The sequence below is a fragment of the Mus caroli genome, unplaced genomic scaffold, assembly GCF_978045245.1.
Source record: "Mus caroli unplaced genomic scaffold, Mus_caroli_1 scaffold_19, whole genome shotgun sequence".
NCBI classification, from domain to species: Eukaryota; Metazoa; Chordata; class Mammalia; order Rodentia; family Muridae; genus Mus; species Mus caroli.
The window spans coordinates 48,023,295-48,039,230 of NW_028227274.1; the positions used below are offsets into that span (position 1 = coordinate 48,023,295).

At 44.7% G+C, this 15,936-nt stretch overlaps 1 protein-coding gene and 1 long non-coding RNA gene across 4 annotated transcripts in view; one reads left to right on the forward strand and one right to left on the reverse strand.

The window, feature by feature from the left end:
- Tnfaip8 (TNF alpha induced protein 8) overlaps window positions 1-15,936 on the forward strand; it is a 111,732-nt gene that overhangs the window by 58,518 nt on the left and 37,278 nt on the right. The window contains exon 1 of one of the 3 annotated variants that reach the window (XM_021150635.3): window positions 13,830-14,003. The exons of the other annotated variants lie outside the window; for them this stretch is intronic. Within the exon in view, the coding sequence (XP_021006294.1) occupies window positions 13,931-14,003 (73 nt within the window). The 5' untranslated portion in view covers window positions 13,830-13,930. Of the gene's footprint in view, window positions 1-13,829; window positions 14,004-15,936 lie in introns of those variants that run through there. 3 annotated transcript variants of the gene reach the window in all.
- LOC115029871 (uncharacterized) lies at window positions 6,004-14,101 on the reverse strand. Its single transcript, XR_003835439.1, has 4 exons — window positions 13,902-14,101; window positions 12,084-12,232; window positions 7,271-7,525; window positions 6,004-7,088 (listed from the first exon to the last, which is right to left on the reverse strand). It is a non-coding gene; the product is annotated as an uncharacterized LOC115029871 (long non-coding RNA).

Consider the following 15,936-nt stretch of genomic DNA (forward strand, 5'->3'; position numbering starts at 1 on the left):
TTCCAGCATGTCTTGTGACCAGGCTTCCATGATGACATGATGACTCTGTCCCCAGATGTGACTTAGGTGCTTCTCTGAACTTCCATGGCACCTCCCATGCCTTTTGGCTCCTGTGGATGTCATACTGTATGACAGTCCCTCTCCAGCCCCATCCTCCCTGCAACCACTAACTGGCTCTTCAAAGATAAACACTATAGCTGTTGTCATCAGTACCATTTTCCTGTAAGAGACGGGGGCTCCACAGATACTTGCAGAATGGAGAAAGGGGTCAATAGAAAGGGTCCCTGGAATGACACAACGTTCTTTAGAGTGGACAGTGAGCCCTGGTTTCCTTAACAACGTTTAGTCTCTCTGGGCTCCTGTGATATACAACTGAAGCTGTAGAGGCACCTGGTCCTGATGGAAAAAGATTGTTATCAGGACATCCTGGCCACTCGCACTCACCACCCAATCAGGAGCAAGTAGGTAGACGTTGCTTGTATGAAATCAGCTATGGACGATAGCTGGATACACTCCGAGGTTCAGACCAGAAGGAAAATGGAGACTACATCATTCAGGAGGCCAAGAAAGGTACTGGTGATTGCTCCATGTTTGGAGGAAGAACATGAATATCTGATTAGCAATTGGATAGTAGCATAGTTAGGACTCTCACAAGATCATGTAGCCAGTGATGAATTTTCTGGACTGTTTGAGGATGGTTCAAGGTAAATTTTAACTGTGTCTAACTCTACCTTATGGATCTGAGAGCTCAGTGCCTCTCATCACCCCTCTAAAACACAATGACCCTATACCATGTGTTGGTACATGCTATCTAAAAGAACATTTAGAAGTAAAGAGAAATCCTGATCAGTCCATTGGATTCTGATCATTTTGTCTCTTGACATTGGGCCAGAATGATTGTCAGTGTGCAAAAACAATGGGAAAGGTCACCTTTACTAGTTTTGGGGATGGATGTTGGGCTTTATCTATGTTGTATAAGTGTATGAATAACTATAGTCCACTTCATCAAAAAAGTATGTTCTGGGATCTGGAGAGATGGCTCAACAGTTAAGAGCACTGGCTGTTCTTCCGAAGGAACCTGGATGTGATTCCCAGCACCCCGAGGTGGCTCACAACTAGCTGTAACTCTAGTTCCAGGGGATCTAACAGTATCTTCTGGCCCTCCCTAGGGTACTGCATACACATGGCCCATAGTCACCCATGAAGGCAAAACACCCATTCACATAAAATAAAATAATAACTTTTGAAAAGACGCCCTGCAGATTTTGGTAAAGTACGGATAGTCTATGTGATTTCACAAGACTGAGAGCTACCCAGGAGCTGTGTTTATACGGGCAGTCAGTTGGAGAAGAGGCTGAAGACCCTCCCACGTGGCTTTCTCGCACCCTTAGATGTGTGAAGTGGCACCCGCTTCCTTTGGTCACACCTGTTCCTCCAGTGGGCTTCCTCTTTTCTATTAATGTCTGGACCTCTTTACCCTAGTCAGACAGCCTCAAAGCCTCCATGTGGTATCCACTCTCAATGTTTCTTACCAGTCTGTATCCTTCTTCCAAATTGCATGACAGGTTAACCTTGCAAACAGAGACACCATGGGTATAGATAAAAGGCTTGGGCTAAAGTCTGAAGACTCATATTGTAGTATCAGCCAGAGCTGGTGGCTGTGGGCCAGCCACTTAATGCCTCTGAGGATCTGTAAACTCAGGAGAAGTGAGTGTTGAAAGCAACACTCAAGACGTCTTATTTAAGAATTGTTGTGAGAGGGGATCAGTGTCGAAGTACTCCATATCCTGGAGCGCGCCATCTTGCTCAGAGACATGTCCTATGATGTTGCTTGTGTGACACGGAACCTGGAATACATTACAGTAGGTGATATGTGTCAATTGCTGAAATAGGGCGTGATTTAACATCTCTGTACATAAATTCAGTTGCTGAGTCAGAATTTGGGACTATGATCAAGAGAAATGTTTTTTTCTTGTTCTGGGCCAGATAACAAAATACTTGAGACAAACATTGTTCCGTTTTAAAAGAATTTTCTCTTCTTCTTCATATTTAATTAAAATGATATTTGGGCATACTTACAGGTTACAGTGTGGTGATTTCACGTTCATATGCTTATAAAATGTCTAAAGATAAAAATCAAGGTAACTGTTATTTCCAACTCCTGAAACATTTATCATTTCTATATGATGGGAAACTTTGGACTCTTCTCTTCTGGTTCCTTATACAATAAATAATTCATTTTTGTAAATGATGTTCATTCATCCATCCTGTAGTATACAGGACGTACTCTTCCGGTGCAAATCTCTTTTGTACCCATTACCCGCTCCCTCCCCTTCTGCCTTCAGTGGCCAATATTCATCATTTCTGCCTCCACGGGACCAGCTTTCTTAATCTGCTGCCTTCTTATGCTAACAGATTTTTTTTCATGCATAAAAAAATGTCAAAATTAATTACATGTTATGCAAAGATGGATCTAGTACCTGCTCCACAAAGCACAATGTATTGTAAATGAAGGCAGTCTCTGAAGGTCGGCTCACTACTGGGAGTCCAGCTTAATAGAATGTGGTCGCCGGAAAGAAATCCATGGCTTGAGTGAAGAGGTGTCTGGAATTCCCATCTGGGATTTATTAGTGTGTGCGTGTTGGTGGCATAGCCGGATGTTAGTTCTTAACTTAAGGAAACAAAGTTTTCAACGTGAGGATGGCGACTTTTTGCTCTGTCAAGTGGTAGCAGCTGCCGATACCTTCCTGGTTCTGGAAACTCCATCAGCTGAAGTGGAGTGTTGCTCAATCTGTCTTACTAAGGGTCTGGATGCCAATGGTAGTGGGCCTTGTAGTTGATGAGGGAGCTAGTTAGGCTGCCTCCTTATGGGGAAGCACAGCCCGTTTGTTGACGCCGAGAGTCCAGCGAACATCTTCTGGGAAGGTTGCATATACCCCCACACTCTGTTTACGGGGATGATAAAGCAAGTACGTCCACTCGGCACACGCTGTAAAACAGAAGGCTTGCAGCTGGCAGATTTGCGTTCCTCTTGGCTCCTTTTCTGAAGGAATTTTTGGAAACGTGTTAGATTTATGAATAGTTGCAGATTCCCAGCCTTGTTCTCCAGTGCAAGCGAATGCTCCTTTAAACTTTGTTTTTTTCTTTGAAGATAGCAGATTTGGTTTTTTGATGGTTCCATAATATACTTTATGGGTGGAGGAAATACAGTTTATTCTTACATGTTGTCATAACTCATGTATAATGAAATGTTGAAATGACTATTTTATTGGTTATATAGCCTCTTCAAAGGACCCAACATGTATTATAGGTCTAGAAAGGAAAATAGGCAAACAGACATGAGGGATAAACTTGTATTTGCAATAACATAACTTAGTTATCTGTCTCAGAGGACATCTGATGTCAAGCTTACCAACAGTAGAAGTTGCATGGAGAAATTCACCACTGGCCTCCTTAGGCTTCATTGAAAAGGAGAGGCCTGAGTCTGGCTTTGAGGGAGGCCAAAAGAGGATGTAGCTGGAGGGGAAAAAAAATGAACCTGGCAGTAGCTGCCCCCACAGTGTTCTTGTAAGTAATTTCCAGTTAATGGAAACAAATGTCAAAAGTTTCTGCATGATTTTTTAAAAAGATTTATTTATTTTATTTATGAGTACACTGTCACTGTCTTCAGACACTCCAGAAGAAGGCATTGGATCTCATTACAGATGGTTGTGAGCCACCATGTGGTTGCTGGGATTTGAACTCAGGACCTCTGGAAGAGCAGTCAGTGCTCTTAACCACTGAGCCACCTCTCCAGCCCTGTATGATTACTTTTTAACCCAGTCATGTCAGTGAGCCTGTGGGCACATGCTTGTGAATTTGTCCCCAGAGACACTTTGCATGCTTTCTTACATTGCTATTGCTTTTATCTGGGGGAGAGATGAAGACACTGGCTGGCCCCCTGGGAGTGGTGTCTCACCTGCAGCCCAGCTTATCTGTGTCACTTAGAGAGGTGCAGGTTTGTGGTAGGTAGCGACTGTTGTATCCTTGGCAGGTATTTGGGTTTTCAGCCCATGCTGTTGGGAGAAACCCGCTTTAAACATTATAAGCGCTATAACTGGGTAGGATGACTTGACTGGTCAGTGCAAGAATACAGGAGAAAGGGTCACCCAGGAAACATTATGACTGGCATTTGAAATTGGAAATAAAGGGAGATAGAGTAGTAACATCACCACTAGACTTCTAGCCACTGTTGCCCAAATGGTGGGGGGTGGGGGGTGGGGAATGAATGTTAAGTAGGAAGAAAGTCGAGATATTCAAAAACTGATCAAGGTGTCCCCTGATGGTGCCTGCAGGAGTGGATGTTTCTAGGTACACTGGCACTAAGCAGCCATCCAAGCAGGCCAGTATTAGGCAGTTGACAATACATGGCCAATTTATTAAGTATTTATATACTAAGAACTTTGTCATCCTATGAAGAAATAATATACTTAAGTTGAAAGATTAAAATGTGAATTACTTAATGTCACTAATCTATACATTTTTTAATGTTTGCAATGATAATTTTTATGTCATGTGTATTTCATCATAATTTTAAACATGGTAATTAAAAAAAATCCAATGTGTTAAAAAGAAATATTAAGCCAGACAGTGGTGGCACATGCCTTTAATCCCAGCACTCGGGGGCAGAGGCAGGCAGGCGGATTTCTGGGTTCAAGGCCAGCCTGGTCTACAGAGTGAGTTCTAGGACAGCCAGGGCTACACAGAGAAACCCTGTCTCAAAAAAGAAAGAAAGAAAGAAAGAAAGAAAGAAAGAAAGAAAGAAAGAAAGAAAGAAAGAAAGAAAGAAAGAGAGGGAGAGGGAGAGAGAGAGAGAGAGAGAAAGATGAACTCTGATGGGGACTGGCTGGTAGGAAATGCAGAGCTTGCTAGAAAACAAGAAAGAACAGCTTTCTCCACTCTAGATATTGGCTCACTGGGTGGCAGTGAAGTCACTAGGTGTTTGTTGTGATGGTAGAACTTGTTGGAAATTCACCCTCTAAGCTGCTGAGGCCTGCTGTTCATAAGGGGTCTTCTCACTTGGGACATTTGCCCATTACTCGAAGGCGATGCCAGAAGGGGCTCCCCGAGGCCGGGTCGTACCAGTCAGTCAAGTGCACAGCGGGTGCCAGCTGAGGAAGTGTCTGTCCTAGGGAGCTAGATGCCTAAGGCACCCACAAAAAGCAAGTACCAAGACCTGGAAGGGAACGTCTTCCTATAAAACTTCATTGGTGCTGTCCTGAATAAACACAGACTTCTGTCAGCGGTAGAAGAATGGCTAAAGAAAGACCCCTGAGTTTTCTCATGGCAGGCAATGAAGAACAGGCTTAGAATGTGAAGTGAGAGAGTCTGTCGTGAGCCACCTCACAACTTCTCCAACCCTGAGATCAGCTAAGGGCCTGCAACCCTAATTTCCTGATCTGTGTTTCCATCAGCTGAAATCTTGTGTTTATCACATTTCTTTGGAAAGAAATGATGTCATCACACAGACACAATGTGATATTAAATTGTAGCCAACCCGAGCAAAGAGCTTATGCATTGTGCGTTGCGCAAGAGGTTAGATGTTATTCTCTTCCTCTCCTTGTCCCCAGTCTGTATTATGCCATGGTGCCCTTGTGAGCTTATGGTAGCATCCAATGTAAACATCTCAGAACTGTAGTTGTGAGTCCTTATCAGCAACTTGAGGCCACACCATTATAACTAATGAGAGTCTAAGGTGCTGATGTAGTTAGGAATGAATTAGAGTCATATACAGTAAAAATTGTATAGTGATTGTTAATTTTGAAGACCTCCTAGAAAGTCACTTAAGACTTAAGCAGCCTGTCCCTCAACGTTTCTAAGAGTCATGGACCGAGTGTTGCTTCTAGCATGGGAACAGGTTGTGATTTCTTTGGAATCAGCAATAGCTGCCTCCCTTTTAGAAACGTTTGCTATGGGGAGATGGATACCTCAAAATAACTAGAAAAGAACATTCTGAGTGTTCTTTTTTATTATTATTTTGTTTGTTTTTAATACAGAGAAATGAAAATGTTGACAAGGATGAGAGACTCCAAGTGTCTTTCGTAGATCAGCATACAGTGCACTAAAACATCACAGGATGCTACTTGGGGATGTTCAGTTATCCTCTCTCAATGTTTTTATGGTCATTCTTTCTCTATTTCACACTTATTTCTGGGCGTGCGTGCATGTGTGAGGGTGTGTACACAGGAAGGTCAGGGGACAGTTTGAGGGAGAGTCAGTTTTCTCCTTCCACCATGACAGCTCCAGGGCTTGGTGGCAAGCACCTTTTACTATTGAGCCATTGATCATACACATCTATCAGTTTTTCAAAAACTACACAATCTTTGATGTAGCACTCACATCTCCTGTATAAGGGCTACCAGGGTCAAAGGCCAGGCAGAGGTGCAGAAAGCGGTCAGGAGAGGGACAAAGTCCCAGCTCTGCATCGTCATGTTTTCCAAGATAAAATTAGGGTGAACAGCGCTCCAGGGACTATGTCATTATTTTTTGTATCTGATCACATATAGCTGAAATTGAAAAAAAAATTAAGTGCCATGCAAGGGGACTTTGCTGAATTTAGTAGTTAAAAAAAAAAAATCAGTGGAAATAGAGTTCAAATTGAGAAAGTTAATGATTTTTTTTTACCTTTTTTTTTTCCTACAAAGTTCATGGGTTTGATATCACATTCTGTAGTCTGTACACGACTCAGGTGAGGGGGCTTGTCAAAACATGCACCCCATACTCTGAGGGGTAACTGACACATATGTCTATAGCTCCTCTTTAGGGACTGGCCAAATAAACCAGTTTCAGAACCTGACCTATTCAAGTGGAAAACCTCCTGAGCCACAGCAGAAAAGGAACCTCTGCTCTTGCCCTGAACCCTGTTTGGATAAGTTCTGCATCAGTTCACATTTTACCGCCTGCTGAGTTTGTCTGTCCAGTGTCGGCTTGGCCACCGCGCCTGGAAAGCCCATCCCTCCTGGAGTTTCTCCACGAGCCTCTTCTGTCTCTTAAACTGTGACCACCTGGCACATGGTCAAAACCTCGTAGGTTCTGTTCTTGTCCAAAATCTGACATGAAAGAAGCAGAATATGACAACTGGACGTAGCTTCAACTGCCAAACAGATCTCAGACTAAGAGTCTGAGTTCAGCTTTCCACATGTGGAGCATGACTTTGGGATCTCAAATTTTATTCAGAAACTTGCAAAACAAAACAAAACAAAACAAAAATACAAAACACACACACACACACCTTCTCTGCTGAATGCAGTCAGCCGAGACTCCTTACTCAGCCTGTCTCGGCGTAGTTCTGTGGCCCCTCGAAGTGAACACAAGGTAGAGAGAGGAGGTGATCACTGGGTGTCCCAGGCAGAGCCTCTGGCTTTTGAACGCTTCACAGTAATCAATCACAGATGTGCGCAGCCCATCAGCGCTGGGAAGTTGCATAAGCGTCTCAGATTGCATGCAGCTACGGTCAGCCAGCCAGGGCGAGGGGGTCTCTCTCAGGCTGCTCCAAAAGGAAACTCAGTCATAAGTCTATCCTCATCTCCTTGCAGACTTTTTTTGTCAGAGTGAGGAGGAAGGGGCAGTGGTTAGAAGGGGAGTCATTTTCCAGTTTTTAAGTTTCAATTCCAGCTCATTAGAAAGAGGAACTTTCTAACTAGAAAGAAATGGGGCTGTCTTCCATTTGTCCCCACTTACCTGGGCATAGGAAGGATTCCAGCCCTGGTATGTTTGCTATCTACAGCTTTGCCACATCAATCTGGGTCAGCATGTAGGGTTCCAAAAAGACATTCCTCAACAGCCCAAACCAGTCTGGCCTCGTTCATGAAAATACACAGGAAAGAGATAAGGGGCACGCTATAGTTTGTGTACCCAGCCAGCTTCCTTGCTTGTTTTTATCACTGTGACTGTTAAATAAGTGGCATTTTCCCCATTTTACAGATGTACAAACAGAGGCTTAACAGCTTGCCTGTTTCTAGAGGAAATTCTTTTAAAGACAGGGAATAGAGGGGATCCCTTTTAACGCAAGCAAGGCTTAACTAGTATGGTTAAGAAGGACAAAAAACTCAAATTGAGTCTTTTCACCCCTTAATTCTGGTTGTGCTATATACACAGTCTGTATTCTGCTGTCTGTAAGAAGGACAAAAAACTCAAATTGAGTCTTTTTACCCCATAATTCTGGTTGTGTTATATACAAGGAAGCTTGGTTGGGGACCAAATTGAATTTTTAATTAAAAAAAAAAAGATCCAACACATTTGTAGTCTCGTGTAGCTGAATAAATAGAGGCTATTAAATTTATAGCTTATTTAAAGCATTAAATGTCAAGAATGGAATGGCTTTAATTTGAAGCGGTGATCTCAGCATGTGAACAGGGATTAGAGCAGTCTGTGCTGGAATGACAGCCAGCTGTAAACTCTTTGGTGACCTTCCAGTGTAGCAATCTTTGAGGTATTCCTCTGTGAAGGGAGGACTGGCTTTTCTATGAGCAACTGGGTAGAAAGCAAGGGCCCGAATGCAGGAGACAGGAAGAAGGCTCAGCCTTCATACACTGTGGTCTGGAGTCCATTGCTCCTCAGTCATTGACTTGACAAGTCATATAACCTCCTCTGCTTAGTTACATCTTAGCCATGGTGATCCCAAGGGGTGACTTTAAAACCTGTGCTAGCAGTGTCTCTCTACTAGTTTCCCATTGAGCGAAGATCCTCCGTCTCTAAGAAGCTGAGACCTTTGCAGACAGATCCAGACTTTTGATCCCTGCATAGACAGACTCTCCTTTCCTGTTTAGCAATAAAGAAGTTTCAGAAATTTGAGTCTTCAGCCATCATCAACCCCTGAGACTAAACAAAAGGACAGAAAGGTAAATGGAGACAAGATAGAAAGTCAGAGAAAATTTAAAGGACACAGAAAGAGAAAGGGTCCCCTCAACTTTGAGTGTGGTTGAATTCTCTCACCAACCAAGAGTCAAGAGTTTCGACATAACAGAATCTACAGTGAAGAATGCCTGCAAAGAGACGGTATTCCTTTGTATACCCTTCAGGCCTATAGTAAGATGGCAGAGTCATATGACCTGGCAGTTTAATCCCACTCCTCTGAAGCCTGCCCTGTCCACTGCACCTCAGAGAATAAATACCCATGGTCCCATCCCTTGGTCTCTCCCACACCATATTGGAAGGAAAAACAAGGAGAGAAAAATATATTTAAAACCCTATGAAGAATATAACTTCTGAAGCCACTGAGTCAGGCCACTAAGTCACACATGTCACCTATTATGGAAGACACTGGTGTCATTTTCTCTGGAGAAGCCAGGCCTATTTCTTGGGTATATATTGCCCTTCTCCTACAAACCTAAATCTAATGCCCACACTGAAATCCTGTTAAAGGTCTCCCAATAAACTCCAGCAATTCCAAAGAGGAAACATAAACAAAAGGAATCCCGGATGCACGTTCTAGAAAGAGGACCAGGGACTCACGAAACCTTCAGACATTTTCCAACCTGGTGCATGCATCTAATAGTCTACTGGAAGCTTTGTAGCAAGGGTGATTTCTTAGGAGGGAAACAGAAACAAACAGTGAAATCCTAGGAAACAAGTGTGTGCCAGATGCATCGCTGTCTGCCTGCCAGCGCGCACCTCCGTGTCATTGCCTCCTCCTCCCTCAGAACTATCCACTCACACCCAGCACATGAATGATTATGTAAGATTTGCTGGAACTGTCATTGAAAATCTGAATGGAATTTACCCATAGCTACACACTCCCAGAATCTGGTGGCCAGTGCCCCGTTTTCTTCTCACTTCCACACTTCCGTGGCCTTTCTCGGTTCAGGCCCTTGTGTTCTAACTCCCTAACCGTACCCATCTCCTCGTCAACACATCAACATATGAGGTCATATGAAGCACACGCGTAACCTCATTGGAAGGTACATAAGTAGCCTCCACTGTTACACAAATACCCTTTCACACGGAGAGCCAGCATCCTGGGCAGCGAGTGAGGGCTGAGGGATGCCCAATGAGGCTTCCCCATGTTTTAGAGGATTCAATGGCAAGGTATTTGATGGAATGTGAAGGTAGAGGCTGGAAGTCCACAGCCCCAAGCACGTGGGACTGAGAAAAAGATCTTTTCCATATTTCAGGACAGGGTAAACAAAGGTCAGCTTTGTACACAGACCATGGGAGTCTTTGCAGACAGGTAATAGAAAAGTTGAGGACAGCCTCCGAGTCAAACAGACGGGCCATTAGAATACTCTGTAAGCAGCTGTTTTGTGACCTATAATTTTGTATGTTCAGATCCTGCATCCTGACCCCAGGGCAGAAATAAAAACTATCGATAGCTCCATAAGCAGCTCTGGTCATGCTATCAATAGTTTTGACTTCTTCATTTCCATGTTTTTATTTCCTTATTCCCTGATTCCCATAGCCAGTAGATGCCGGTGCAGGAGCACTCGGCAGACGTGCGTGTTTTCCACTGCAGATGGCCAGACCCTCCTTGAGTCTGCTGGGGTGTGCATGATGTTTCCGAGTAGCCACACCAGCTCTCCCCACTTCTGCTTGCTAGCCTTCTGAACTGCAAATTCTCTAACCCACTTCATTCTGCAGAAGCGCCTGGGTCTCTGTAAGCCAAAGGGCCCAGAGCCCAGACTTACAGCCAACCCCTCTTTTTTTTTTAAAAGTGGCTTCATTAGAATGTAATTTAAAAGACTTGTCCTGTTGCATGAGATTTAGTCGGCTTACAAAGATTTAGCTCAGTTGGGTTGGCATTAATACATTTTTCATAGAACCAGGTGCCTTGTAAGGAATGCATTTAATCTGTGGTCCAGAATTATCATAATTAGAGAAGGAAGCTCCAGCTAAAGACTTCTATGTGACTTGGGTAAATCGTAGGTAAGGCCTGGAGGAATGGATTAAACCATCAGAACCCTTGAGGTGTTTGAATTCTCCCACCTTGATAGAGACGGGATACAGAGGTCAGAACCCAACGTAAGATTTAAGTACGGACTTCTCTAGATGGGAAATGTTGCCGATTTGGTTGCTACTTTATATTAGGTGATCGATAGTGGATGGTTAACATGAATTCCGAGCTTACTGCCCAGGTAAGGACAGTAGACTGTTTCTTAAACATACAAGAGTAAGTAGGGGACTGGAGAGATAGCTCAGCTGGTAGGGGGCTTGCTTACCTAGAATGCATGAAGCACTGGGTTCAATCTCCAGCCCCACCTAAACTAGACGTGGTAGTATACGCCTCTCTAATCCCAGCACACTGCGGGTCAAATCAGGAGAATCAGAAGTTCAAGCGCATCCTTGACCATATAGAAATACCTCTATGGGATCCATGAACCCCCATCTCCAAAAGACAAAAAATGAATAGTCTTATAGGCAGTTGCAGATCACTGTGTGGTATATTAGAGTGTTACTCACTGGCTAGCCCAACCCTCTTTGAATAAAAGCCCAACAAATCAACACTACTAAGTATTCACTTGGAAGAAGTATAAGGCTACCAAAGCTGTAGAGAACCAACTATCTGTTGTCATGGTCATGAAACAGAACAGTTTGCCTGCCCAGGGCACATGACTTTGAGGTCCTGCCAACAGCTATAGCTTATCCTGTACAGTCTATTTTTTAATGACCTGGGCATTGTTGCTCTTGAACCACATCAGAACGTTCTCCCCCAAGGTGACTGTTGGACTGCATTTGAATAAAAAAGTTTCTCTGGAGGTTTCTCAAGGATCCTGGTGAATGTTCAAAGATCTGCAGGGCTGTTAACAGGATGCTAAATTGATTACCAGGCTGCTGTCTTGGCCTTTAAACTGTTCGTTCAGCACATGTTCTCCTTGACTAACCTGGGCTGGGCTGAAGGACTTTTTGTGAACCAATGTAAAAGAAAGCAGGGTATTAAGGACTTTTATGTAACAGACCTTGGGAGGTTTGCACATACTCAGATTTGTGAGAGGGCATTTAATAAATATGACATAAAGGGACACTTTCCGAAGGAAGAAAGAAAGGCCTTCTGCCAGGAGCCAACGGATGTGGAAGCTGGGCTGTCTTCATTTGCATAATTACCGCCTCACCTTCAGAAGGTGCTGCTTCTTCGATCCAGCTATAGATTCGCTAAAGGCATCTCATTTGTGTAGCAAACAGCTGTGGCGAGGTTCCTCCGAGGCTCAGGTGGACATCTGTGGACATCTGGCCAGCGGAAGAGGGAAGGCAAAGCCGGATGCTGTAGGGTAGGGAGGGGCAGAATGATTCCTCCGAAGGACAGGCAAAGATTTCTGAAGCATCCACATCCTTTGTGTCCGCCATGAATACAAAAAGAACTGAGCATAGATTGTCTCAGCAGCACTAGGATGTAGGGCACAGGAGAGCAAGGTTAACCGTCATTTTCAGAAGGGTATAGCCTGTTATTCTTTTCCGGCCATGCTCAGTTCCCGTAGGCTCTACAGCACTGATCTTTTCCAGATGTTTCTTTCTTCCCTCTGGCTATTATGTCTTGGTTCACCTTGCCCTTTCAATAAATCTGAGATAAAATTCTGGTAGGGTCTCAAGCATGTTAGAATCACTCAGCAGTAGCGACTGATTTAATATCAGACCAGAGAGCTCTATCTATAACGGTGAATAGCTTCAATACTGAATGGCAAACTAATTGGCAAAGAAAAGGCAAGAGTATCCTTTACAAAGTTTATTGTAATAAGGTGCAATAGTTAGTGACAACCTGTGTGTAGAACTGACAGTTTCATATCACTTTGTTTATAGTGCCATCTGTAATAACCAGACGAATCTGTGAATCACGTATTACTTTTGTCTTCATTTTATAGATAAGTAGATGGATATTTGAGATTTTTTTCCCTTAAGGTCCTATAAATAATAAATAGCAGAATTAAATCTAAACTACGACTTAAAAAAGTCTGGTCAGTTTACATAGTCCTTTCACTAAATTTACCACAAGGCCTGGACTCCGCCCTCCTTTCCATATAAAAATGCTATAAGGAAAAGAAAGGCAGCTGGAAAATACATTTCTTAAAGACTGTAACCTTTCTCAGTTATAGGAGAGTGTAACACTCTCCAGCCAGAGATTTCTTTCCATTGGATGTTTTCCTTTCAGGTATTTTACTTGGAGCCCCTCACTCTAGGGTTGATGCTAAAAACAAAAAACAAACAAACAAAAAACCAATCTCTGTAAGACAGGTAGGCTGGTGGGAGCTGGTGTAGCCACCCCAGAGTTAAGATGACTTCCTCTGAGCCAGTGGTGGAAGCCAGGTGGGGAGGAGAGGGGAGAGGAGGCCAGGATGGCTGCTGTTGTCTAGGTCCTGCCGCCCTTTGCCCTTTTATCTCCTGCCTGTCAGCATTTCCCAAAGCCCGAGAGGCCTTTAGCTCCTAGCTGCTTGGTTAGAGAGAGCCAGCCATGCATAAGGGCCCTCTGCCTATCCTGCCCTACTTTCCTTAGAGGCCAGTCCTGGCGCTGGTGAAGTTTTGCTTTGTGAACAGGACCCCCTCCAAACGCGGCTAGCACAGCATCCGTATCACTAGCCTGAAAAATAATAGTCCGAAAAGTTTTCAAGAATTGGGGCACGTAAAAACCCAAGACCGAGAGTGTTAATAATGTCGCTCCCTAGATGTAGTGAGTGCTTGTCCCCCTGCACGTCTGCCCCGCGCTGCCATTCGTTCTGTCCAGGGCACCTTTCCTGCACTGGGCCCCACCTGCCCGGTCGCCTCCACCCGCAGTGGCCCCTCGGGGGCGGACTCCTGCAGCCCAGCCCCGCGCAATTCGATTCGTCACTCCTGCGGAACTTTCCCCTGAAAATCCCTCCCGCAGCCGCTCGCCCGCCCCGGGAGGTTCTGATCTCAGAGGCTTCCTCCCACCGCGTCCCGCCCGCCGGCGCACATCGCACTCGTCTAGGAGCCTCGCAGCCTCACGTCCATGTCCGTGGCGGTGGCGCCTGTGGCTGTGCACCCCGACAGCATGCTCTCCGAAGCGGAGGAGCCCAGGGAAGGTACGACAGCCGCTGGACTTCGCCAAGTTCAGCGCAGGAATGTGGAGGAAGGCGGGAGCAGGAGCTGATGGGAGCTCTCAGGGAACTTTGTCTCTGCCTGGCTGGACTTTAGAGAGTAGGCAGCCCTGTCCCACCAGCCAGGCAGTTAAGGGGCAAAGGACCCAGCACCAGACCTAGCCAAGCCAGCCCACCAAGGCTGCTTTTCAGATTTCTCTGGAAAGGAGAAAGCGGGCTTTGACTGTTGAGAATACAAAATGCGCTTGGAATGGGCTGCCTGCCTGCCTGGGGACAACCCAAAGCTGGATTCCCAGGAAGAGTCTGAGTCCGGGTCCCTTTGAAAGGGGGTGTCAAGAATTGGAAGGGACATACATTTCCGGCTAAAAAGGGGAAGCAGAGTGAGGAGAGAAGTGAAAGATCTTTATTTGGGGAATGTTAGGCTTCCCCCCCCTTTTATTTAAAATTTTCATGCCAGACCTGCAGTTTCCGGGGGCCTGAAAGATGTGAGGGGGGCCTTTCTGTCCTTTGAAACAAGAGAGTTTGTCCCTTTCTGTCTTTGCAAAAGCAAGAGTTTCATTTACTCCTAACAGAGCTGGTGACAGGGCTGGACAAGCTCCAACCAAAACACTATTATAGCTGGTGTTAGCTTGGGAGTTTATTTGCCTGTGAGTGTTTGTGCGCTTTGTTCCCTGCAACTTGATGTATACAAAAGTCCACTTGTAAGTGGGGGTGGGATTAAGGGTAGCTGGGGAAAATTAGTCAGGTGTGTGTGGGGGGGGGGCTGTTCAAGATTGTGAAGTCTCCCTCTCTTTTCACGTAGCTTTTTGGGAGACTTTAAGTTGCAAGTCAGTCAGAGCTAAGGCAGCGAGCGGCAGAGCAAGGGAAGTTCTGCATTTTGCAATGTAGGCTTTCCAGTGTGGTCGTGTACCTAGCTTTGTGGCATGAGGGAAGCTGTCAATTGAAAAGGGCTTGTTTAATAGAAATATGGGCCAGCCAGTGGAAAAAATGACAGCAGAAGGATTGTGTCTGAGCTTCCCGTGGGCTTTTTGGAGCTGGGATGTTTCCCTGTAGGGGCCTCTGTACCAACAGAACTTTGTGCTGATGGGTGCTTTCTTTTTCTGTTTTGCACCATTTACACGAAGTCAAAAGCAGTCAAAGCGGAGCTGAGAAAACCATCCTTGAACTTTTTTATAATTGCATAGCACTTAGATTAGCATTTTCTTCCTGGCCTGTTATTCCTGGCCTTTTAGGAAAGGGGAAGAGTGGGGGGTGGGGGGGATCGGATGAAAAACTGCTAGGTCAACTGTATTATACCTCCCTCTAGCAACATCCACAGTGTTCCCTTCTTTGCTGGCTCTGCTAGGGAGTTTGTAAGCTGTATGGAAACTGGTGTAATCTTTAGCTTGATCCTCACCTGCCCTTGCCTGCAACGGTGTACCTACCATACAGGCTTTGCCCTCTGCATTTTAAAGGAAGCCCAAAATGTTCGTTTCTGCTAGAATTTTAAACTGATAGTAGGGTAAGATTTTCTTTTTCTTTTTTACTAAGTCTGAGGAAAAAGTGAACTATTACTTTATTGACCAGGCTGATTCACTGAAGCTTCTGCTAGGATGTGTGTGTGTGTGTGTGTGTGTGTGTGTGTGTGTGTGTGTGTGTGTGTACCTGCTTTTATGGGACCTAATCTCTCACACTGTCTATTACCAGTCAGTTTTCATACTCCTCTATCCTCTCTGATTCCAATCTTCCCTATCTCCCTTCACTTACAGTGGAGTTCTTTCCTCTGGTGGCAAACTTGTCAATTCTGTGTAGTGAGAGATCAGCAGGAGCCCTTCAAACTCTCTGAGCTGCAAGGAAATTGCCCTTGGATTCTTTGTATCTAATTCGTTGTAATGGTAGATACTTCTAATTCATCCTTTAGAACCCTAATAAGAGACTA